General features: G+C 39.8%; 1 protein-coding gene across 1 annotated transcript in view; it reads left to right on the top strand.

The window, feature by feature from the left end:
- Nucleotides 1-24,248, top strand: part of pkd1a (polycystic kidney disease 1a) — a 94,863-nt gene that overhangs the window by 12,504 nt on the left and 58,111 nt on the right. The window contains exons 2-10 of the mRNA XM_042484667.1: nt 7,480-7,551; nt 7,655-7,723; nt 9,644-9,715; nt 11,980-12,143; nt 12,608-12,858; nt 14,278-14,538; nt 14,635-14,803; nt 18,171-18,348; nt 21,753-21,967. Of these exons, the coding sequence (XP_042340601.1) occupies nt 7,480-7,551; nt 7,655-7,723; nt 9,644-9,715; nt 11,980-12,143; nt 12,608-12,858; nt 14,278-14,538; nt 14,635-14,803; nt 18,171-18,348; nt 21,753-21,967 (1,451 nt within the window). The remainder of the gene's footprint in view (nt 1-7,479; nt 7,552-7,654; nt 7,724-9,643; nt 9,716-11,979; nt 12,144-12,607; nt 12,859-14,277; nt 14,539-14,634; nt 14,804-18,170; nt 18,349-21,752; nt 21,968-24,248) is intronic.

Below are 24,248 nucleotides of genomic sequence, written 5' to 3'. Positions count from 1 at the left end.
CACAGCTTTTTACGAAACACCAATCAAGTGCGCTTTTATAGACATAATTTTAAGCGACTGCTTTTGTGTTTTACCATCCCATTCTTTTAAGAAAGCTTTTGTTTTGCATCTGGCATAATTGCACGAGCGCAATTAGGAGGTTTTGTTTCAATATTGGGGGAGACGCATATGAAACAATGAGTTTCGGGGTCCTCCACCCCCAAACATTTCAAGCATCAAACACTTACTGTGTTCTGGTGGTTTTTTTAAAACACCAATTTGTGCCTTTTCTGCATCAGTGTATGGTGTAATGCACGTGTTTTGTCACACTAAAAGTTCTCTGTACTGTCATGCTTTTATTGTGGGGGTGGGGGCAAATTCACATGTTCTAAACACACACACACACACACACACACACACACACACACACACACACTTCAAATATTCTTCACCTATGGGTGCTTGCATTTATTTGGTAGACACTTTTGGCAGCAATGTGAGGAAGATGTTTCTACACTGTTGGAAATAAAACAAGACAAGTGGAAGCTGTTTTCTTCTTTTTTTTTTTACATTCCAGGCATTGCCAATCAGTTATTTATTCATGTGAAAATTCATAAAAAACAAGTAGCAAGGAAAACTCAAAGCTGGACTTTTGGATTTGATTTTGAGTTAATGGTCAGTAATTTCAATTTTTATTGAAATAATGCTTAATGAAATAATAACTAGTTGTTTTTTTCCTTTTATGAAGTCACACGCTGAAAAACACTGCCGCTGAGAGCCATTTTTGGTTTAAGCCCACAGTTTATGATTTGTATATAGATATGTGAGATTCACACAGTTTCATTTACCAGGAAAAGAGTGAGCAATGAGCAAAGGACGGTATTACGGGATTTTGTTTTTCCTGCGTTCACTGACAACATGGAAGAGCGTGTGTGTGTGTGTGTGTGTGTGTGTGTGTGTGTGTGTGTGTGTGTGTGTGTGTGTGTGTGTGTGTGTGTGTGTGCATCAATGTTTGAGTGAGTGTGTTAAAGAACTGTGCACAGCTGCCCTTCACTTGCCAGCTGGACACCAGACGACCCAGGCAGCAGCAGCTGGAAAAATGGACAGAATGTTCTGGAGAGGAGAGGAGGAGGAGAGAGAGGAGAGGAGAAGAGTGGAGACGAAAGGAGAGGAGAGGAGAGGAAAGGAAAGGAGTGGAGACAAGAGGAGAGGAGATGAGACGAGAGAGGAGAGGAGAGGAGAGGAGTGTGGAGAAGAGTGGAGACGAAAGGAGAGGAGAGGAGAGGAAAGGAAAGGAGTGGAGACAAGAGGAGAGGAGATGAGACGAGAGGAGAGGAGAGGAGAGGTGTAGAGAGGAGAGGAGTGGAGAGGAGAGGAGAGGAGGCGAGACGAGACAAGAGGAGAGGAAAGGAGACACCCCTGCCAACTCCTCACCCCATTCCCCTAATTTCATGCTCCCTCTCTTCCTTCAGTTGGGAAAGTACCCAGCAACTCCTTAGATACACACACACACACACACACACACACACACTCTTGTGGCCCAGGCACGAGGTGCCGGCTGGCAGCTCTCACATGAAGCAGTGGAGGAGACTGGCTGAGCTGGGACAGGCAGCCCACAGTGGGGCGATTGTTCTCCAGACCTGGCCTGTGTCGCTCACTGCTGGTTCCTCCAGTTCATCCTCGGCTCTCCCTTCACACCTGCCTTCTTCGCCTCCTCCTCCTCCTCCTCCTCCTCCTCCTCTCTTTTTATGCCTCTGTGCCAGCGATAGCCGAGGCTGGAGGCGTCATGTTTTGGGGTTGTTCGTATGTACACACGTCACATTCTTGTGAACATGAAATCACAAGAATGCCCTGAGGGTGTTTCACTTGGACTCAGTGATGAGCTAATGAGATTTTGGTGGTCTAAGGTCACAGTGACCTTGCATTAATCTCATTCTTTGTTTGTTTTTTTTTTTTTTTACTTTATTGAACATACATTAAGGTATTACAGGACAAATTACACTAAAAGTCATAGAGAGGAATCACCTCTGAATGAATTGCAGAAAAGCTGAGCAGGTGTCATAGAAAGGGGCCATATTGTCTTCTAGGGTAGATGTGAGCTTTTCTAAGTTGGAGTGCTCTGCTGGGAGATTGTACCAGTGGCTGATTGATAATTTTGTCTCATTCTTGTGAACGTGATAATCTTGAGGGAATTCCTTTAAAACTGGCACAAACGTTTGAGTGGACTCAAGAATGAACTGATTGGTGTTAGAAGATCAAAGGTCAAGGTCTTGGTGATCTCATAAAACATGTTTTTGTCACAACTCAAGAACTGTGTGTGTCCTTTGAAAGTGTGCTGATTGTGAAGGTCGTCTGTGCTGCTGAGGGGAAGATGCGTAAAGCATCCATGTAGGGCTGCAACGACGAATCAATAAAATCGATTATAATCGATTATTAAAGCAACAAACAAAATCCGCAATTATTACGTCAGTCGTTGTGTGGCGGGACCGTTTACATCACATGCAGACGGGAGAAACCGGTGTTTTAGCGCCTGTTTATGCACTGCATTTTTAGCACTGTTGTCAATGATAATATGTTTTTGAACAAAGTGATGGTTATTATTAAGTTAAGATGAAGTTATTTTTTCTATTTTTATTTTTCCTTTCTATTGTTTTTTTTATTCATCGGTTCATCGAAAAAGTAATCGACTGATTAATCGATGAATCAAAATAATCGTTAGCCCTAAATTCGTGCTTTCACAGACATGGATGTAAAGTTTAAATGAAACTTGAGCGGAGCTGGGAGGCATACAAATGTGTGGCGGTATATCCAGTTTGCTTTTTCCCTGTTTCCCCCACCGTCAGACTCCTATTGGTCTGCTCAGCCTTTTCGAACATAAACAAAGCAGCAGAGGAGAGAAAAAAGGGGGAAAGAAATAGGGCGAAGTGACGGGAAGGGAGGGAGCAGCAGAGGAATCAGGCAGGGAGGCTGAGGGGGATGAAAGTGACCACAGAGCAGTCTGTGTTTAGTGGGTTAGTGGAGCGCTGGCCCTCACTAACTGGGACCTGGACCACTGCGCCAGCACGATGCAGCAGATACCAGTCTGTGCCACGATCAGGCATACATCACAGTTTTCATCACCAAACTGAAAACTTTTAATGTGATTTTTTCCTTTTTTTTTTGTTCAGCGGGAGGACGGGTGAAATCAGATATAAATCTGCTTTAGTGTCTTTCTTTGTCTTTTTCATTTCCTCCATCTCACTGTCTCTTCAGATTTATTTTTTCCTCTCCAGAACGCATACCCCCACTCCTCCTCTGTCATTCCCTCTGCCCGAGCACAGAGTAGTCAATGAGTGTGTGAGAGAGTGTGTGTGTGTGTGTGTGTGTGTGTGTTCTCATCCTCCAGCTCAGAATAAGTGGCACCAGACAGGCCTTATAAGGAGTGGTTAGATCATTGGCCACACCGTTAGTAAAACAGAACCATGTGTGTGTGTGTGTGTGGTGTGTGTGTGTGTGTGTGTGTGTGTGTGTGTGTGTGTGTGTGTGTGTGTGTGTGTGTGTGTGTGTGCAGACCTATACCTCAAGTGGGCTTAACTGTGTGTGTGTGTTTGTAAGTAAAACCATGTGTGTCCAAAGGTAGCTTAGAGAACGGGAGCCTGTTGCTAATAGACATGGTGAAGGTCACATTATATGGTCATGTTAAACACACACATACAGACACACACTTTCTCTCTCTTCTTGGTCTCCTCTTGTCTATGCCGTGTCCCCCATAAGGTCAGGAAAAACGTGGTTCACACACACAGATGGCACTGATGTTTGAGAGCGTTACATAAGGCGAGGTGTCAGCCTAATGTGAATGATCAGCTTGTGGGTGGAGCGTCTTGATGTTGTCCTGTTTCATCTGCTGATGGGTTTAGCAGAGGAGATCTCTCTCTCGCGCGCTCTCTCGCTCCGTCTCCATCTTTCTTACACAGCTTGTCTGGAATGTACAGATGTTTCCTTTTGGGAATGGGCGTCCTGCTCTGTTCACACACACACACACACACACAGAAAAAAAAGAAAGAGTAAGGAGAAAGGCGTGTACATTCCCATACACTAAAACACACATTTTCCTGTCTTTGATTTTTTTAAATTGTTGCTGTAACACTCTCAAGGCCAGCAGTATCTTGTTGTCTCTCTCTCTCTCTGTCACACTCACACACTCACATGGTTTTGTCCTCCCACAACCTCTGGCTTCTTGTCTCCTGGCTTCTTGTTTTCTTCTCTCCCTTTTGTCTCGTTCTCACGTGCAGCTGGAGCTTTGTGAGGGCGCACACAGGAGACTGCTGAAGCCACTTAACTTAGCTCTCCTTCTCTGTTCTCCTCATCTCAGCCGCTCGCCTCCCCATCATTTTGTTTTTCTCATCGCCTGACTTATTTATCCACCGGTGTCTCACGGACTTAAGGTGATTGGCATAGTATAGTGTTTAGTTTCTGTGTACTGTGTATGTCGTGAAAGGGTAACTTCAGTTTGTTTGTTTTTTTATCAACCTGGACCCGATTAGTGATTAGTAGGAAAAAATATCATTCACATGCGTCCGGTATTGAGTGAGAAAAACATGTGTCTAGTGTGCTGACTTGGTTTATCGTCACTTGTACTATGTCTTGTTCATCACATTTTTTTGTTGTTGTTTAGTGCTTTTGCAAACTGCAAAGAAAATCCCACCATTATGTAGTTTGTAGAGACTTTGACAGCTTTCATCTGTAACATTTTGTAATTCTTTAATTATCACATTGAAGGGATCCGAATTAAAAATAATTATTTTATGAGTTTATGTAAAAAAAAGACACATATATTAGTATTTTTAAGTCTGATATATGTAGCCCAAAATAATCAGCATTGACCTCACAACGTAGAGTTGCTCATGTTTTTGTCTATGTATTACTAGTAAAATATTTTAAAATAAATCTAAGAACATCAAATGGTCATTAGGGGAGCAAAAGCAAGTGCGTACGCTCACATTTCTGAGAAAGCTGTCTCATCTGCATCTTTATTCCTCAAAATTGGCTTTTTGAAAGTAACTTAAAGTAATAAAGAGCATTTCTGAATCTAACTAATTCCTTAGATCATGTCAAGTATCAAAATGAACCCTGTCTGCTGGTTCTCAGTATTCTGCTCATCTTTCACCTCAGCTCCCCTCTCTTTGTCACTGTGTGTGAGAACAGAAGGAAGCGGATTAATTAAAGTACAAAACCTGCCACCATCTTAACACTGCTGTTGTACGGGAGAACTCATTAAGGATGTCTATGATCGCAGTACTTGAATACATGAATGTTGGCAAGTGACATTTGCAGATGTTTCCTCATTAGCTGTCTTTTTCCACCTTTCATTCACATTTTGACTCACTGGAGTTTATTTTCCTTCGGTTTCATAGAAAGTTATTCAGTAACTCATAAACCAAGTTAGCCAAATTAATCCTCTTATCACTTTATCAGACAACCTGCGTCATCATTCTCACAGGAGGTTTAAGTGTATCATTTCATATGTGGTTTCATAATTTAAGCCTGTCTCAGCTGGAGCTTTGATTTAAGGGTGCAGACGTTAACTTGACTCAGCCCTGTGGCTCACCTGGTAGAGCGGGCGACCCATGTGCAAAGGCTGCGTCCTTGATGCTGCGGCCGCAAGTTTGACTCCAAACGGGCACCAATGTCATCCCCTCTCTCTTCCCCTTTCACGCTTCAGCTATCCTGTCAAAATAAAGGCATAAGTGGGCCTACTACTGTTTTGTGAAAACAGTATTCTATGGTTCTTTCTTTATTTCGTCTTTGTTTCTTTTTTCCTTTCGATTGCACAACTTTATTTAACATAACATGCACAAACACGTACATAACACAATACAGGACAGCTGATAAAAATTGGTAAGTAAAAGTATACAAATATTGAAAACATAATGAAAAAAATAAAACCATGCAATGAGGGATTAGTAAATATTCCAGTAACTTGGAAACTTAATAATATAATTTATTTTAATAATAATAACAATGACAATCATAATAATACTAATATTACAAAAAGGAATGAAAATCTTAAATATATAAGGACAAACTCTAGAAAAAGAAATTAAGTTGATTCAGGGGTTTTCATAAAATATTTTCTTTTATAGTTTTCTAAAAACCAGTTGCTTTTTTAATTGATTGTAAGAGCAAGAAAGCACTGATTTAATTTTTAAACATGTTTTTAAAAAGAATGAATGATGGTTGTGGACCCAAAAACATTGGTTTGTTAATAAAGAATGCCCCCAATAAAATAAAAAAAGTAAAATACATAATTTGTAAATTACTGGAGCCCTGTCGGCAAAGCCTTTTTTTTCTCCTCTATTTTCAAAGAAAAACCTTAGAAAAACAAACCTGAAAAAGTTCTCATTTGCATTTCAGGGCTTCGGTAGTTACTCATATTATCATGGTATCAAATTAAAAATTTTTTAAGGGAAAAAAAGTTTGTGTCGTTACCAACTTTAAAAACATGATGTCATTGTTTTTTCTTTCTTCCTGTCGTTGGGGAACATAACCCTGATGATCTCACAGTTATGTCATCAGCTTTGAGCCTTTTTTTTCATCCAGAAACATATGCGTTGCAAACTGAAGGCATGGGATCTGAAAGAAATTGTTGTCTACCAGGCAGGGACAGCGGTTCAATTTTTTGAAGTTGGTTGCATTAGTAGGATCTTTGAAGCTTGTTAGGGACTAAAAGTGTGGATACCTCAGCCTCTGCGTCTTTAATTTGCCTTTCTTTTTTTAAATCTGTCTCTGTTGAGGCGCCCAACTTTGTGAAAGAGGGCCCCTTCAATTTCAGTAATCATTATTTCATTTTGTCGGGTGTCTTTGTAACTTCAGGGTCCAACTCACAGCATGTAATCATTTTTTTTTTTTTTTTTTAACTATTTTTATGGGCTTTTTTTTTTCCTTTATTGATAGATCAAGCGTGAAATGGGCAGAGAGAGGGCATGACATGCAGCAAAGGGCCAAGCCCAGAATCGAAAATCTGTACGTATGTGGGGCGCCAGCACTACCAACTGAGCTACTGGGTGCCCCACCATGCAATCATTTAGACCCCATTTTGAATTTGTTCAGGAACTATGTTCTGTTGCTCTCTAAACAGAAGGCCAAAAGAAAAAGGATTTAATGTAAATGCTATTTTAAGAGCTATGAGTAAGTAAGAAGTAAATTCACTAACTAGGCTGGTAAAACACTGGCTGAATGAACTGAAAAAATAGTCATGATATGTGACATTTTTATCCAGCGACAGCTGTAATATTGTGTTCTTCGGCGCATCTACGTCATATTTAGTGTTCGGCTCATTATCTCTATTCATAAGAGCTAAATGTTTCACTTTCTTTCTCCTTTTCTATCTTAACATTTCATTTCTCACAACGCGGTAAATTACTTGTGTAACGTCTCATGAGTCTGTGTGAGTGTGTGTGCCTGCAATCATCTTGCCCCGTCATGCATTTTAAATGTGGACATGTTGGTTTGTTCCCGCAGAGATCTTTCCAAGAACCACATCTCCTCCCTTGATACCAGCCTGCTGGATCGTCTCACTGGCCTCCGAGAGCTGTGAGTGTGCACAGCGTTGTGTGTTTGTATGTCCTCGCAGTTCCACCTATACTAAATCGATCCCTGTTACACGTCTAACTTTATATCTATCTATATCTCTAAGGTACCTTCAAGGAAACAGGATTATTGTTCTCCCCAGAGGAGTGTTCTGCTGCGGGCCGCTGTCAATCCTGTGAGTACAAAATCTAGAGAAGACAAGGACCTGGTGATCCCGAGGTAGAGAGCGGAATAAAGAAGATGTAGAGGAAAGCAGTAGAGAGAAAGGCTTGGTTTAGTCTGGATTTAAGTAGGCAGAAATCCCTGGAGTAAGCTTGCTGGACACACACACATACACACACACACACACAAAAAAACAACACACACACTGCACACACACATCCCCACATGTGCACGCACACACCCCAATCACAGCACAATTAAGTTCAATTACAGCTTACTGCTCCAGGCTCCCACTACCTCCCTCCATCCCTCGCTCCATCTCTCCCTTCCTCCATCCATTACCTTATTTCTTCCACCCATTGGATGGGTGTTTAAGCATTTGTGTGTGTGTGCGTGTGTGTGTGTGTGTGTGTGTTGAGAGAGGACTCTGGTGGTTTCCATCAGTTCCTTCCAAAACCACCACACAACGGCCCCATTATGTAGCCTACTGGATGGAGAAGACAGGGAGGGAGAAGGAGATCATGAGCGGAGGAGGAAAAGCAGTGAGGAAAAAGAAGCATGGAAAGAAACATAAAAAGTTTGAATGCAATTGCTTACTCAGCACATAAGTTGTTTGGGCTTTTAGTTTGTTTGTTTTGTGTTACATATCACAGTTATACGAGTCATTTTTTGGTGTACTTGAGAATGTCCTCTTCTTTGCTTAGTATGGCACTAAAAGTCATTTTGCATCAGTTTAAAACTGGATAATCATGCAGATGAAGCACTTTAATGACTCAGTCATTGGCTTCAGTTTGTTTTAGTCAATGACAAACCTACATTACATTCCTTTTGCCAAAATGACACTATCATAGATTGCCCAAGGAATGATGGTTTTCTGTAGGCTGAGGTGGAAGTTAGCGTCACCGTGGTTTCCTCATCAGAAAGCCCATGGGTTTTTTCCATTTGATTTCAGATTATTGCAGAAAATAATTCCTGTGGCAAAGAAATCTTTTATTATTTTTTAAGCCTAACTGCAATTGGCAGTTTTAAAAAGCTTATGTTAGGTTATAAATGAACTACACTAAGGCTGCGTGATTTAATGTCGACACCTCGACAAGACCGTCAAGCCGTGTTTGGCGCAGTTTGGCTTGATGATGTTCTGTAGTTTCATTTTGCCACTTTGTAATAACTGCCTTTTAAAAGACACAAAACCTTCAAAGTTCACAAGTGTGATATTTTCTGACGTATTTTATGTTGCTGAACAAAATGTGAAAGTCTCTACACACAAACCTTATTTAATGCTTTTAACCAAAAACCAACTAGTCAGTTTGAACAGTTTGAAGAATATACTGAATTTTCTTTATAGGTGTAATTCAGTCTTAAACCGTAGAGGCAGTAATGTGCCAGAGTAGTGTAATTTTACATACAAATTAATTGATAGAACTGTTAAAAAGTTTGTCTAAATGCACTTACTCATTTTTATTTTGTTTGCACTTAATGCATGCTATTGTACTGTTTACTTTAGGAGCAACAATTTCTTGAATAAAGTATTGGAAGCTTTATTTTTTATGTATGTGGTGTTACTTTATGTTGTGATTGGTAGGTCTATTTATCTTTCAATCTCGGCTTTAAAGAAGAATTTAAGGCGCTGTATAAACAGGATTGTAAGACACTGCAATGTTATTAATTAAAGTAGGTATCGATAGTGGAGACGAAAAAGGTCAATTAAAGCTACGCCGACACGTGTGCCTGCAGCAGCCCTCATACTTCATGCCACTCCTGCATAAGTCAGCACCCGATGTGGGCTGCCCCAGTGAAAAAAAAAAGTCTAGACACGTCACTGGGTTTAAGAACTCATTCCTTGGACACTGTAGAGTAATTTTCACATCAGTGCAGTCTAAAAAAACCCACAGTTTTAAGGCAAAACATGACTTGTGTTTTTTGTTTCCACTAGTGATCTGAGTAACAACAAAATCACCACCATTGAAGAAAGAATATGCGACAACCTGTGCAATTTAACTCAAATGTAAGTAATTTCTTTCTCTCTTTGTATCTCTTCATCTCTCCAATAAATGTAGAAATATGTAAGGATAAATCAAAAGCTGTTAGACCCTATTTATACACACACACAAACACATGTATAGAAGCATAAGCACAAAAAACCACGTACATCTGATCACACATGCTTGAATAAGCAGCACGCATCCTCGCCTACACTAAAGATGAATGAAGCTGTATAACAGAATGGAGTGGGAGGCAGTGAGTAGTAATTATTTCTCATCAGGTCTTTAGATGAGGCATACGTTTTCTTCTTGTGCAAAGTGGTTTAGCAAGGCTAAATGGACCAGGCGACGTTAGACACATGTCACAAGATCTTATTGTTCTGCTTTCTTTCTTTTCTCCCTCAATCTCTTACTTCAGATATTCACCTTTGTCTGTCTAATATTTTTTTAGTTTTTTCATCTGTCTTTTCCATCATCATTTATTCTTTTTTTCCCCTTAATTTCCGGTCATTCTCTGTCTTTAAACCTCACTGATTTTTTTTTTCCTCACATATCAGAATGTCAGTCATAGGAAAGTTGTGTTCATTTTCAGCCACTGAAAAAGGTGGGTCGTATTCTGTGGCAGATATTATAATATCTCACAACAGGGAAATCACTTTTAGCCATGCCAGCTCAAGGACCCTGGTATTGTGCAACTGAGCTCATTGGTGTGATATTCAGGGATACATGAATAGAGTCCTTATTAGAATTATTAGTTATACCTGCTCTTTCTCTGTAATGAAATGAAATTCGAGAAAGTCTGCCCACGTAAAAAGTCTGATAGAAAGCCAGCGTAGCTTTGCCAAACATTCTACGGTGAATTTGTGGGCTTTTCATACTTTTGTAACACACACAAAAATGTTTTGATGAGTAATGTGCCAGTTAACAAGATACCACAGCTGAAATCTTTTTTTTTTTTTTTTTTTTTTGAATGTGTGTTTTTCAACTCCTGGCATGATGATGTTCTGTGGTTTTATGGTTTTTCTTCAATGTCAATGTATTTATATCTTTATCAAGGCATGACAAGACTTGCAATCTTATCTTATTTTATCTTATCTCATCTTATCTCATCTTTTTTCTTTTCTTTCTTTTCCTTTCTTTCTTTGACGTTGGCATGTCATTTCAATACACATCTTAAATGTATAACTTTTTGTGTGTGTTTTTAAAATGTTGTTATACATATTAATGGGAAGGTACTTTGGTATTTTGATATTGCAGAATATAAATCATCTCATTCTACTTTGTGTAATTTCTGCTCTTTATAGCAGGTTTCCCATGGACCCCTAAAAAGTCTATACAGGCATCGAAATCATGAATCTAAAATTAAGGCCTTAATTGGCATCATAATGTGTTCAATCATTCTTTGAAAATCAGTGCTATTACATGGGAAGCATGGTAAAATCTCAAAATAGTCGGTATTATTCACTTTTTTAAAAAAAAATTCTGAATGCCTCTAATGAATAACGACACACAATTTACGTTAGAATAAACATTTGGGCATTGTACCTAACCCAAAATAATGTCGGTTCATGTTTTTTATCTTCAGTTTTGGTCCTTGTGAAATAAGTCTTAAAGGTCCAATGTGTGGGGTTTCAACTAGTGGTGAAGTTGCAGACCTGAAGCTTCTCCCATGTGCCAAGCCTGTAGGAGAATTATGGAGGCAAAAACACAAACAGCTCAGTCCAGAGCTGGTGTTTGATATCGCTGTTCTGGGCCACTGTAGAAACAACATGGCAGGCTCTGTGGGAGAGGGCCTGCTCCATTTGTGGATATAAGCAGTTCTTTCTAAGATATCAAAAACATTATGATTCTTTTTTTCAGGTGATTATAAAATAAAATGAAAATATAATAATAATGAATATTAAATCAAATTTCTGCCCTTAAATCCTACATACCCGACCTTTAAATGTCATTCAGAGTGGCATTAAAAAGACTTTAATCTAACTCTCCTCAAGCTGTAAGAACACTGTGATAGGAAACCATTGAAAATATGAACTGATGGGTTGATAAGGTAATCACATGAGAAGGCTCAGAGTGGTCTACCATCCCCGCTGCAGTTTGTTCAAACATCTGACGAACAATGAACCAGCTTGATACAGACAGTGATTGATTTCAGCTTTAATGGACTGTGCCATCAGCACACGCTGTACAGATCTATTTACAGTGGCATCAGCGCCCCTCATCTCTGTCAACGTTGTTGTGTTTCACCATGACCGATCCCCTTCTTCCCCGCCATCCTTTTCTCCAGTGATCTGAGTAGTAACCCCTTCGAGTGTGACTGTAAACTGTTCCGGCTGGTTAGCTGGCTCCAGGAGAAAGGGGTGCGAGTACGACGCCCGGACGCCATGCTCTGCAACCACCCACCCGAGCTGCGCCACCAACCCCTGCTCAACGTCAGCCTGCTCACCTGTGGTATGAAACAAACAGATGCTAATGCAGACACGTGCAAATGTTTGAATATTTAAGTGTCACAAAAATCTCTTTTTTCCCTTTCCCTGTTTGGCAACAAATCCATCCTGCCTTTTCAGATTTATGTGCACCATAATGGAGTAGTTATGGGACCTAAAATAAAGTCTCTAGCTGAACTCAGGGAAAGAAAGACATCAATGCATGAAAGAAGAGTAAATTCCTGAAATGACAAATGTGAAGTACTAAATAGTTGCTTCTTTGGATTTTTAAACTCAAATCCAAGATTAACTCGAGGCCAAAATTAATGTTACAATATCATGCAGTCCTTGCAGTGACAAATTGAGACATAGAGGAGTAAACTGCTCATGAGTAAGCCTTTTTTCATCGCTCGTGCTGGTTTTGAAAGAGCAGGTCTGATGCTGATGAAAAGATTTGTATTGAACTGAAAAACTTTCCTTCATCTCCAGGTCTGAACTATGCAGCTTGTCTGGAGGACAGCAGCAGCGGAGGAGGGGGACCGAGCGAGCTTGTTATCTTCTCATCCTCCACACCCGGAAACTTCACACGTGAACAGTGCAACAGTGTGTGCTTTGCTGCTTCACACCGCTACGGGGGCCTGGGGGCAAGGCACGAGTGCCTCTGCAGCACAAACTCAGAGCCGAACTTCATCAGCGAATCTCAGTGTTCTGCCGCCTGTACGAACCCCCATGTTATGAAGGTAAGCCGCACGCAGAGGTCCCGCAGAGTCATTACTGCACTTGAAGATCTTTAAGGCTGGATTGCACCAACAGATTGGACATTTTTAACGCTGATTAAATCATGCTTTAAGTTTAAATTCTGTTGCACCAAACTTTAAAACCATTTTAAGATTAAACTCTGTTTTGTTTTGAATCTAAAACCAAGGTCAGGGTTGGAAATTAGCACCAGCCACCAATCAAATGCTGGTAAAATATGCAAGTGATTCCTAGATGTGCTCTCCTTACCAGCCAAAAAACCAATGGTCTTCCATTGAGTGGCTGGTAGATTTTTGATTCCACAAGCCACAGTGACAGATGGACATAAAAGTTCATTTCCACCCCTGACCGAGATTAAATTTAATTATGTTAAACCACAACATTAAACTCCAATTTAAACTGTGATGTAGGGTTAACTTAAAACCTACAGTTGAAAAGTTCAGCTTTTACAATGGCTGCTTTTTAGAAAAAAGAATCAAGTTCCTCAAAGAAAAGTTGGAGACAGAGTGAACCTGCTTGGCTTTAATGATGGTGATGACTTTATTTTAAGATACCTGATCACTAAGGAAACTGAACAGAAAGATTGGGCCAACTGTCAATATGAAGCTAACAACTTTTTTAGCTAGTTAGCAACAATCTAACATTTATTACAGAAAAGCAGCTGTTTAAACAGTTAGCTCCCACTTTCACCTCTATATTATACTTACCAGCATGCTGATTATGCATGTATTTATTTATTTAGTATTTGTTTATTTATTTATTATTGTCATTTCAATATGCTGCTTGTACCTATTGATTAAACTCAATTTAGATCAAGTTTAAATGAATAAAATTGGCTCTACTAAACCTAGATTATTTTTTGATGTTGCAACAGAGCTCTGCTCAATTTTAAATCTAGATTTATTCATTTTAAACATAGTTTTACTAAAATGTGATTAGAGCTAATCTTAGATGAAATTAATCCCTGTTGGTGTAACCCGGTCTAAATGTCAAAGAGCTCCATTAGTGTAGTTCCCACCGCTCGCTTTGTTTCTTCTTTTGTAAACACAGCATTCAGGATTTCCTGAAAACCTTCCTGTAAGCTACCAACAACTTCCCACTGTGGCTTGAATGACTTCCCCACATCCTCAGATTTCCCACAGGGCTGCTATACAGAGCAGCTCGGGAGAAGTCACCCAAAACTCCAATTGAAAAATCAAGATTTGTTTATTTTAAATCAGAGCAGTTCCGAAGTTTCATTAAAACCAAGTTTTTATTTCAAACTGTAAAAATAATAGTAAAAACCACAAACATCTTAGCAATTAGGTAAGGAAAGCAACAGTAAGGAAAGGTTTGACTTTTAAATATTTGTGCGTCTGAACACAAAAACCTCCTCTTCCTCACACGTTTCCCTGTGTGCACAGGAATGTGGGTGGACTCTGGCTCACGACGTGTTTGCGGTGGACTTCACGGTCTCACTGAAGCCTCTCCCGCTGCAAAGTGTCCACGAGTGCATCAGTTTCTCCGCCCTGTCCTCTGTCACTCCGGTGACGCTGTCCTGGGACTTTGGTGAACTCTCATCTCGGGTCAACACTACAGGAACGGGAGTCACCACAGCAACTCACAAGTACGGAGTGCCGGGACATTACATGGTCAGTTTGATGGCCTGGGCCGGACACAAAGAGGTGAGAAAAAAAATTGAAATCTGTTTTTTTAAAAACACTTTTTCGACATAATATCATGTGGTTTTAATATTTTGTTTACTGTTCACCTGCTTTCAGGTCTCTGCACGTGGAGAAGTGACCGTTACACTTCCTCCCAAGCTGGAGCTGCGCTGTCCAGCTCTTGCCGTAGCCAATAAGAGCCTCGAGTTCACACTCGTCAGCTGGGGGGCCGTTGGTCTGGATGTAGACTGGAAGATTTCTAAGGAGGGCATCCAAGTTGCCAAAGGTAAGATTAACCTACACGAAAGCTGAAAGCGAAAGACACTGAACAACAGTCATTAAAATAACAGTACTGACTCTAAACTCAAATTCAAATTCAAACAACTTTATCAATCCCACTAGGGGTAATTAGTTTAGAGCAGCATGTTAACAAACTACAAAACAAATCCACACAAGAAACACACATAGCAGCTTTCACAATATACAATTAGGCGAGTGTGTATAGCACTCACAGGGAAGTAAGAAGTCTGACTGCCGAAGGGATAAGAGAGAAAATTCACCTGCCAGGACGTGCCCCGGGGAGGACGGGGTACTTTGTGCCTTCCATAAGATTTGTTGATAACTCCTCATTTGTAATCAACAGCTAGTTAGTTTGGGCTCTCTGCTGCTGGTAAGTCTGAACAGCAGCTCTGTGGCGCTCCACAGGTTTTATCTGGAAAATGAACAGCATTCAAATGTCTCATAAACAACACTGAAGAGTAACAGTCCTCATTGGAGCTGGTGGTAAACTGTGAGATGATTGGGGTTTTTTTGTGTGTGTAAATTCTCAAATAATGCGTCCTTATTATCACCTGGCTGCTCTGATGAATAAACAACATGAAATTATAAAAGCATATTCCAAAACAAAGTGAAAAATACAGGATTTGCCTTTTTTAAACCTGAAATATTGTAATTATTTTTGGCCACTAAGGAACAACGTAAAAGATTTGTGAACATAGCAGTGATATTAATATTGATAATATTTACACATACTGAAGTTACTGCGCAAAATAAGTATTCATTTGGATATGTGCTTTTATCCACCTGATTAATGGAAAACTAATATTCCCTCTTTAGCTTTATTTTTGGTCTTTAACGACTCCTGTGGGAAATACCTGTATCTCTAACTGCTAAATGCTCTTCTTTGCTTACAAGCTAGTTGCTAACTTTCTCTGTGTGTTGTTTGTTCCTGGGCAGGTTGGTTACAGTTGGTTTATAGAGGTTTTTTAAAAATTAATACAGCAAACTGTGAGTTGTTGTGAGTTGACCAACAAGCAGGTCAGGCTGGTTTTGCTGAGGTTGTGAAAGCAAATTTCTAGTTTAAAAACATTGAGAAAGAAAACTCAAATAAACCTGTATTATTATTATTATTATTATAAGATTTTTCAAGGTTAAGCTCAAAGTGTTTTCCACATTAAAACATTCACAAACTAAAAAATAAAACGTCAGAAACCCTTCCTTTGAGGAGCTTCTACCATTTGCTTTTAATCAGGAAGCTCCTCGGTTAAGGCAATAAAATAACATTTCCTGTTTAAACAACTAAAAGTTATTGTACAATACTATATTCTATACTACATTTATGATTGTTTAGAGTGCTTAAAAAAGATTTTTCCCTGGAAAAGAGACCCCCCACCCCCCACCCCCCCGTACTCTGCTCAACATGGTACAGTCTGACTTCCCTTTACTATGAAGCCCATTGGAAGCTCCAACTTCCTGTTTGTCAGTTTGAACTGGCTAGCAGGTAATGTGGATCAGAGCTCATGCAACAAACATTTTGTCAATCGAAGTTATACACAAATTTTTAGTTAAAGGTATACTTTGCAGGAATTGTTACATACTGTTTGAAAACAGATTAGCCAGTTAAAGTAAAAGTAAAAAGCCAATTGCAGATTTACTATATTTGTATTCTTTTCAGTGTTGTGTCTGTGTTGTGTAGCTTTGTCTTGGATATGTGCTGCTCACAGTCTTACACATGGTCGCCACCTTTTTAAAATGTCCTAAATCAATCTTTCAAAAGTCTTAAAAATGCTGAGACCTGAAATGGGATTTTATGCATCTGTTTCTGATGTTGCATTGTGAATTCTCAAAATAATTTGTAACATATATTTAACCCTTTGAAACTTGGGCAAACCTGCTGAAATACATGGGAAAAGTGCCATGCACAACTTAAAAAGAAATAACCCAGAAATTAGAAAGAGAATTTTCAGGAAGAACATTACCTGAAAATTAGCACAAAAAAAGACTGAACTGACCTGGAAAACTGCTTAAAAATTATAGTAATTCAGTAAAAAGAATCTACTAATTTCTTGCAAAAAGTTCCTCATTGCCTTTTTTCCATGTTTCTGAAAAAACTGCACCAATTTGCTCAGTGTTCAAAGGTTTAAATGCCTGTAAAAGGTTTCTCAGCACAGCACAGTGATGAAGATTCAGGCCTGAAAGGGTTAAGAAAAAAAAGTGTCTGAATGTCTCTAGCATTAATGTCACCATTTCTTAATAGTGGAACCAACAACTTTAATTATTTTTTTCCATCCAGGATGCTGCAAATTTAACAAAATTGGCATTTTAACCAGGATTTGAAACTGGTACAAGGCAGTTCTTACAAGGCTATTATTCACAAAAAGTTTTTCAAACTCAGGTCGTGACAAAAAAAATCCTATATTATCTTAAAATATACATTTTTTTCCATAACCTTACATTTCTGGAGACAGTTCATCTTTTTTTTACCTTCTTGTTATTGTAAAATTGGTCTTAAATTTAATTCCAACTGGCATTAAAAAAAATAGGAAAAACAAGAAATGTCACTGTCTGGGTGTCTCAAATGCACTTTGCTTGTGTCTGTGTATGTCAGGTATGTGAGTAAGGCCCATCTGTCTTTAATAGTTTTCATTTTTTTATTTTTATCCTCCCTCCATTTATCAACATCTTTTGGGTCTCCTTTTCTTGCCTGTGTTTGTCTCAGCTCTTAGAGGCTCATGACAGAGTGCTGTTCAAGGTTTTACCAAAAACTGAACGCTTTTTGTCGCTGACACTAACAGCCAATGTCGTCTGGGACATATCAATCAACAGTATGCTTTTCAATATCAATAATTTAATACAAATGGAGGTGCAGACACACTGCTGGAGGAACAGATCACATAAATGCCGCAATAAATATATTGTACTCATAAAACTTTAATAACTCAGTGCATCATTAAGGTGGATCAGTATTTTCACACCTCCTTTGTGCCAGATTTTCAGATTTTTCCTATCTTACGTTCAACAGCAGTACTGAAATGTTGCTGACTCTTTTAAAAAGGCAGTCTCTAACTGTATACATGCATATGCTGTCTGAACAGTACTGGCTTTGTGGACACCTTGAACTGTAATGATCTGTGAGTTACTGTCTCAGAAAGCATTGTATAGCGCACATGTATCTAATGTTATGTTAATTCTGTACCCTGAGGCTTTATTACTGTCAGCATGGGAGGCAGGAGTGTTTTCTGACATTTAAAAGCTTCAGAAAATGTTCTTTTTCATCTAGAAATCTTTTCAGCAATTAAATAATGCTTGACTTTTTCCATTATTTTGCATGTGTGATTGTAAATGACCATGTGAATGTTTCTGTCCTCTGCCAGCCTCCCCTCACTGTCCAAAGGACAGCGTGAACCATGCAGAGTCCTCCCGCTGTTTCCAGATCGTTACAGGGGAGATGAGTTGGACAGACGCTCGACAGGAGTGTTTAAATCGCAGCGGGGATCTGGCAATAGTTAGGAGTGACGCGCTGCGTAACCTGCTGGCACCCAAAGTCACACAGTGAGTCTTTCTGTCTGTATGGGGTGCAAGAATGGTTTCTCTCTGTCTCTCTTTTTTTGTTGTATTTTGTGAGCAGCTAAAAGTCTCCAGAGATAACTTTTATGTTTAAGCATTAAATTCTGACTTTAATGTTGATATAATGTTTATAGAACAATGGAAAAAGAGGGTACGATAGGATCTCTCAGGAAAAATAAAGGATTGATTGCGGCCCAACAAAAGCAGGAAGAGAAATGTGCTGTTTGTTTTCCAGGTCCACTAGCTATCCACAGCAAAGGAGTCATTTTGCAGTGAACCAGTGATTTTGCAGTTGTCATTACTGACCACAGTAGTAGTGGACTGTGACGTTACTGTAACAGTTACTTTAGGGAATATGAACTGAACATCACATTATATGAGCAATTACTATAATATATTCTATGAATGTTGGCAAAGTTAGTTGAAAAGCTGCCACATAGCTAAAATCTTGCAGCCATCTTGTGTAAAAAGACCTACTGTGCAATTTAAACCCACGGTTTAGCTCAGTGATTTCTGGTGATCTTAGAAGAACTGAGTCCATAGCAACGGTCTAAATCAAGTAACGCTGCGTTACAGAGGTCATTGGTTTCTTTCATTTTAAAACAAAATTACTTCTTCAGTGAACATGTTTTTTCTTCTCTCTTCAGTGTTGTGTGTGTCGATGATGTTGTTAAGTGTTGATTGCTAGTTGCCGGTATCCAGCTAGTCTTAGCGACAGTGGCGTCAATATATTACCACTTGGAGACACTGGGTAAGGGTTGAATTAAAAAGTTGAAAACTTAACACTTTCGCTTTAACCTGCCGGCTCTGCGACACAATGTTTAATCACTGACCGTCACAAAGTACGTGGTTCAGATTGGGGTATGAAAAGTGTGGTTTTCATGCTTCTCCCCTCCGGTCTGTGTGAAGGCTTTCTTGCTTGAATGTGAATGTTGGTTTTTTTGTGTGTGTGTGTGTGTGTGTGTGTGCGTGCACGCACCTGAGGCTGTTTTCAAGGGCTTCTCATTTTTTTACTGTTTATGCCCAAGACCTTACTCCTCTGATCGATGTCTTTGGTCTGTTTTGGTCTGTTTTTTTTTGTTCTTGTCATCTATTCATTCATTTATACAGCTATGTAATACACGTACATTGCAGTTTTTTTAATCCACGTAATACAGCGTACATGTATATGTGACCTCAGGCTGAGTCATGGCTGAGTCAGTATGTTATACTATGTCAGCTTGTTTCCACAAAGTAATTAATGCTTCTTTACTGTTGACTGTACACAGTCATTTTTTATAACTTTAGAAGCTTCTGTTGAGGTTTTGAATGAAGCTTTGAATGCCTGTTGTATTATTTTATGGTCATCACACTAAAAAAAAAAATGAAATCCTTGAACAAAGGAATTAAGTTGTTCATTAATTAAGTTGCAGTGAAAGTTTTCGTTTTGAAAAGCTAAATGCCAACAAATATGGATTGAAGCAGAATATTTCATTAGATGAACCATGTTGTGAATCTTAACTTCTTTTTCAGTGAATTGTGGCTCAGGAGTTATTGGAAATGTTTGCATCACATGAATTGGAAACAGTCCCACGCAGCCATCACTGGAATCTAATTCTAGAAATTTTATAATACTAATAATGTTAGTGTATCCTAAGGGACGATACTTTACTTATCAGAGTAGGGGAGAGATCTCGGTTTTTAAATATTATGACATGTAGCTACAAATATTTTTTCTGAGCCTCCCTGAGTGACTGGGGGAGAACGCATGACCCTCCCTTCACCATTAATAACCATATTATACAGTTTCTAGCTATGATAAATGGTGTGGTTTGTGAGTTGTTTTTTTTTTTGTTTAAAGAAAACATGACTTTAAAACACACTTGCATGTTTTGGGGTTACAAAAAATACAACCATTTAAAGTTAAATGACTTTCCCCTGAACCAAATCAAAAACCATAACTTCCTTCCCAGTAATTAAAGCGGTATCTTAAAGTGCCTCCCACATTTTGCACCACCGCCTCCACTCTCATAAATAACAAACAGTCCCTAATCTTTGTATGCAACTGTGCAGAAATGTGGGCTTCAAGTAGAAATAATACATATGCAAAAAAAAAAAGTTGTGTGGCATTTGAATGTTAATTTAGAATTGGAGTGTCGGCATAACGAATGAAGCTTTAAACTATTCTGTACAGTCCTAATATGTACCATACTTCCATGTGATCTAAGCTTTGGGTTTCGCTTTGCTTTGTAGAAAAAGTGTCTGGCCTTGAGCTGCTCTGATGGCCCCCAGTTTTGGTGTTTAGGTCAGAGAGGGTTGCAAAAAAACACATCTGTAAAAGCACAGCTGCATTGTAACTTTAACACCCTGGGAGGAGGAGTCCATAGTTCATGGTGTGTGTGTGTGTGTGTGTGTGTGTGTGTGTGTGTGTGTGTGTGTGTTAATGCAAGGGTAGAGGCCCTGCCCTCGTACACCGCAGTGGATGAGAGAAGAAAAAACCTGTTGCAGATGGAGCTGATCCCCTCTCTCCTCCTCTGCTCATGTGTTCCTCCACCCCCTCACTTACATAAGGAGCGCTTTTTTATTTTTAAAATCAGGTCTTGTTTTTTGCCACAAAGATCCTTTTTTCTTGTTCCCTCTCTGCTTGTATTTTTAACCCCTGTCCTCTCCTTCAGATGTCGTTTTCTCAGATGTGAGTTGTCAGTTAGCATAGAAAAGTCTAAACAAAAAAAAGAAAGAAAGATAAACAAATAGGGAAGGAAATTGCTTTTAACTGGGTTAGAAAAATGACCCGCATCAAACAGACTGTCTAAAATGTTTGACACTTGCTTTCATTTTCTTGCATCTGTTTAGTGAGTCACACATTAACTTTTCTCTCGGAAAGAAGACCATTTTGCTTTCCGTTAACAGCATGTGACAGCAGAGGAAAATGTGCAGTCCATTAGGGGACTCATGGAGTGAAGTTATCTGTTGTAATCATGGAGACGTTCTAAATATCTGACATCCCCTCTCCAGCATCCCACAGGGCTTCAATAAAAGCCATTTCAGGCTTTCTTTGCCCTGCAATCATCGATTGTTGGAGGCAAGCTGGTACATAATTCACAGACGTCAATGTCACTTAGAGATCCTCATTGATTGAAGTGTGGATGTTATGTTAGAGGGTTTGTTGTGTGTTGTTCCCTCTTAAGCCCCAAAGTCATTTTCCTGTTTTTCCATTGTTTAGTCTTGACCAGAACCCATGTTTCATTTCATGTTTTTATTTTCTAAGATTTTGGTCATGTTTGTATGTGTGTCTATATGTGTGTGTTTCAAGTGATGGAAACAATTTTCCAGCAGTCAGCAGCCATGCAGCGAGACATCAAGCGGACGCTGTGTTAATCTGCGTGGTACCTGTCTGTTCCTGTTCCCAGGGAGCGAGGCGTGTGGCTGGGCTTGAGCGATGTCGACTCTCCAGGCAAGCTGCGCTGGGTGAACGGCTCAGAGGCACAGGAGGGAGAAGAGGGCCTGCCACCTCGGTCTCCGATCTCCCGCGGAAATGTGTGTGTGTCCCTCGATCAGCGCGCTCAGACCAGTTCACACCCATGCAATGCCATGCGGGCCTTTGTCTGCGAGTACAGCCCCCAAGGTAGGCTCCATACAGACGCACTGAATCACTGACACATGCACTGCGGGACTGAAACATGAAGCCAATGCCCAAGTGCCAACAACTGCAGTTCCTCTAATGGCCACATGAGGCTGTCTCCAGAGGTGAACCAATTCTAATAGACCCACGTTAAAATATCCAGGTGAAATAAACATGTTTACAGCCTGGTACAAAAAACGGCTCTGGTCTCCATAGCTAATTTCAACCTTCATGACAACTGTACTGGGGTAAAATTTAAATAACTCCCTCATTTACATTTTATTAACAGGGTACTATTTTCAACCAACTTTGTTTTCTAACTATGTAGGTAGTATGTGTAAAGGAACCGTGGCAGGCTTCCCGTGCCTAGAAATTCCTGTTGCCCCCCATGAAACTCCTCTGTATGACATGAAACTGGGTCATTTGGTGGACCTTTGTTGTCTCTCAGGCTGTTGCTCAAACTACAGGCTATACGCCACAACCATGAACACAAAGTGTATCGAAGTAGATCAAGAGACACAGCTGCCCATCTCTCTCTTAAACTGAAAACCAAACTGTGATCTAATAGTAAAACTGGGCAGCTCTGATTCAATATAAACCAAGATTCTGTAACTGCATTACCTTTTTTCTTGCCTGAAATGTTTCCGGAAAAATATTTTAGCCCACTGTTTAAATGTTTAATGAGATAGTTTGTTACCAGCTGGCTGCCATTATGTCAGACGGAGGTGTTTGCGTTATGGGAGCCAGCGGGAGCGTTTATTGGTCCAGCGCGGCACGGTGCATTCTTGTAGCCCCTTTTCTCTGCTCATGTAGCACTAATTTCAAAAGTATTTGTCTTTCTACTGCATGGCCGGCCCGGTTTATTAAGGGACCATCTTTCCTGCAGGGAAATACTTCTTTAGGGCTTAAAGTAACACATATTCAAGAGCAGGGCTGCTTGAGTGACAGGCCGTCTTCAAGGCGTCACCACAGTCTATGAGTCAGACCCACCCCTCGCTCTTCCACAGCTCCACCATCGTCCAAACACGGACTCTTCTGGCTCCACATAACCAAGATATCGGAGGCCAATTGCTAAACTCCAGGCCCGAGTACTGGGGGGCCACAAACCAGTGGGTGACGTCACAATATTTCCATTATTTATACAGTTTTTGCTGGAAACCTGTCAAGTTGTGGCGCAAATCGGCATAGAAATCAAAAGCAAACAGCCTCCCTCATTACTAATCACAAGTACAAGACTGATTCCCTGAAGCACCATTTTCAGTTGGACACTTGGCATTGATTCAAATTGCTCCTTGTGAAACAACCATCCAGTGAGCGTTTTCTATCGTTTTCATCATTATGATTACTTCAGAATATTTTGGCACAGCACACTTATACATATTATTGCTGATATGGGGTAGCATATTCAGACAGTTCAACAGGGACTGGAAACAATTCTACATGAAAGTACAGTACAGTAGTTTTTGTAAGTTTTGTTGCCGACATACGTAATTGTTATGTAAGTAATTCCATTTGCCATAATGTCAACCTCTTTCTACAGGATTTTCAAAGGAAAACCATTAGATGGATTAAAATGGCCTTCAAACTGTGAAAGCTGTAGTAAATAGTCTTTGTGATGTTTTTTATATATGGCAGCTGGAGATCTGTCCTTGTCAAGGACTAAAAGCTCATGTAATTACTGAGGCAAGTGTGTACCGCATCTCGATATAAAGTGGCCAACATGATGTGACTGAGGTAAAGTTGCCTTCTAACAAGTGTTGCTACATATAGACAAAATGACCTCACATTTCTTCTAATGTGAACATGAACAACCAGAAAAACAAGTTTTTCAGCTGCAGTGTCATAATAGGCTTGTTCTGGATGAACAACGCTGTAGCGGACAGGATCAACCAGCAGCATGAGGGGGCGGTGATAAAAAGCTCTAGTCAAGCAGACAGTTTCCAGAAGCCTTCAAAAAATGTACAGGAAGTCTTAGAAATATGTGCATTCTGTTAAATCCATCTGTAGACTACCTGTAGTTTGCAGACCATATTTGGATAGCATTTCACAGTGGGTGCGCTCCATTTTAGTGCGTCTAACGGCAAGGGCTGGTTAGATGGAGTGAAATGTGTGAGCCAGCTTGCAGCAACCACCTAGCTGTCAACTGACAAAACAAATGTAAAAACAAATGTCTTTGTCAATGTTAGTCTACAGAACAAAAGCCATAGTGGCTTTCCTAGTTGAAAAATAAGTGCATACATGGACAGTAATGTTCACAAAATGATTTTATTCAAGCATGAACACC

Source organism: Plectropomus leopardus, chromosome 4 (genome assembly GCF_008729295.1).
Source record: "Plectropomus leopardus isolate mb chromosome 4, YSFRI_Pleo_2.0, whole genome shotgun sequence".
Taxonomy (NCBI): Eukaryota; Metazoa; Chordata; class Actinopteri; order Perciformes; family Serranidae; genus Plectropomus; species Plectropomus leopardus.
This window is presented reverse-complemented; position numbering and strand designations above follow the sequence as displayed.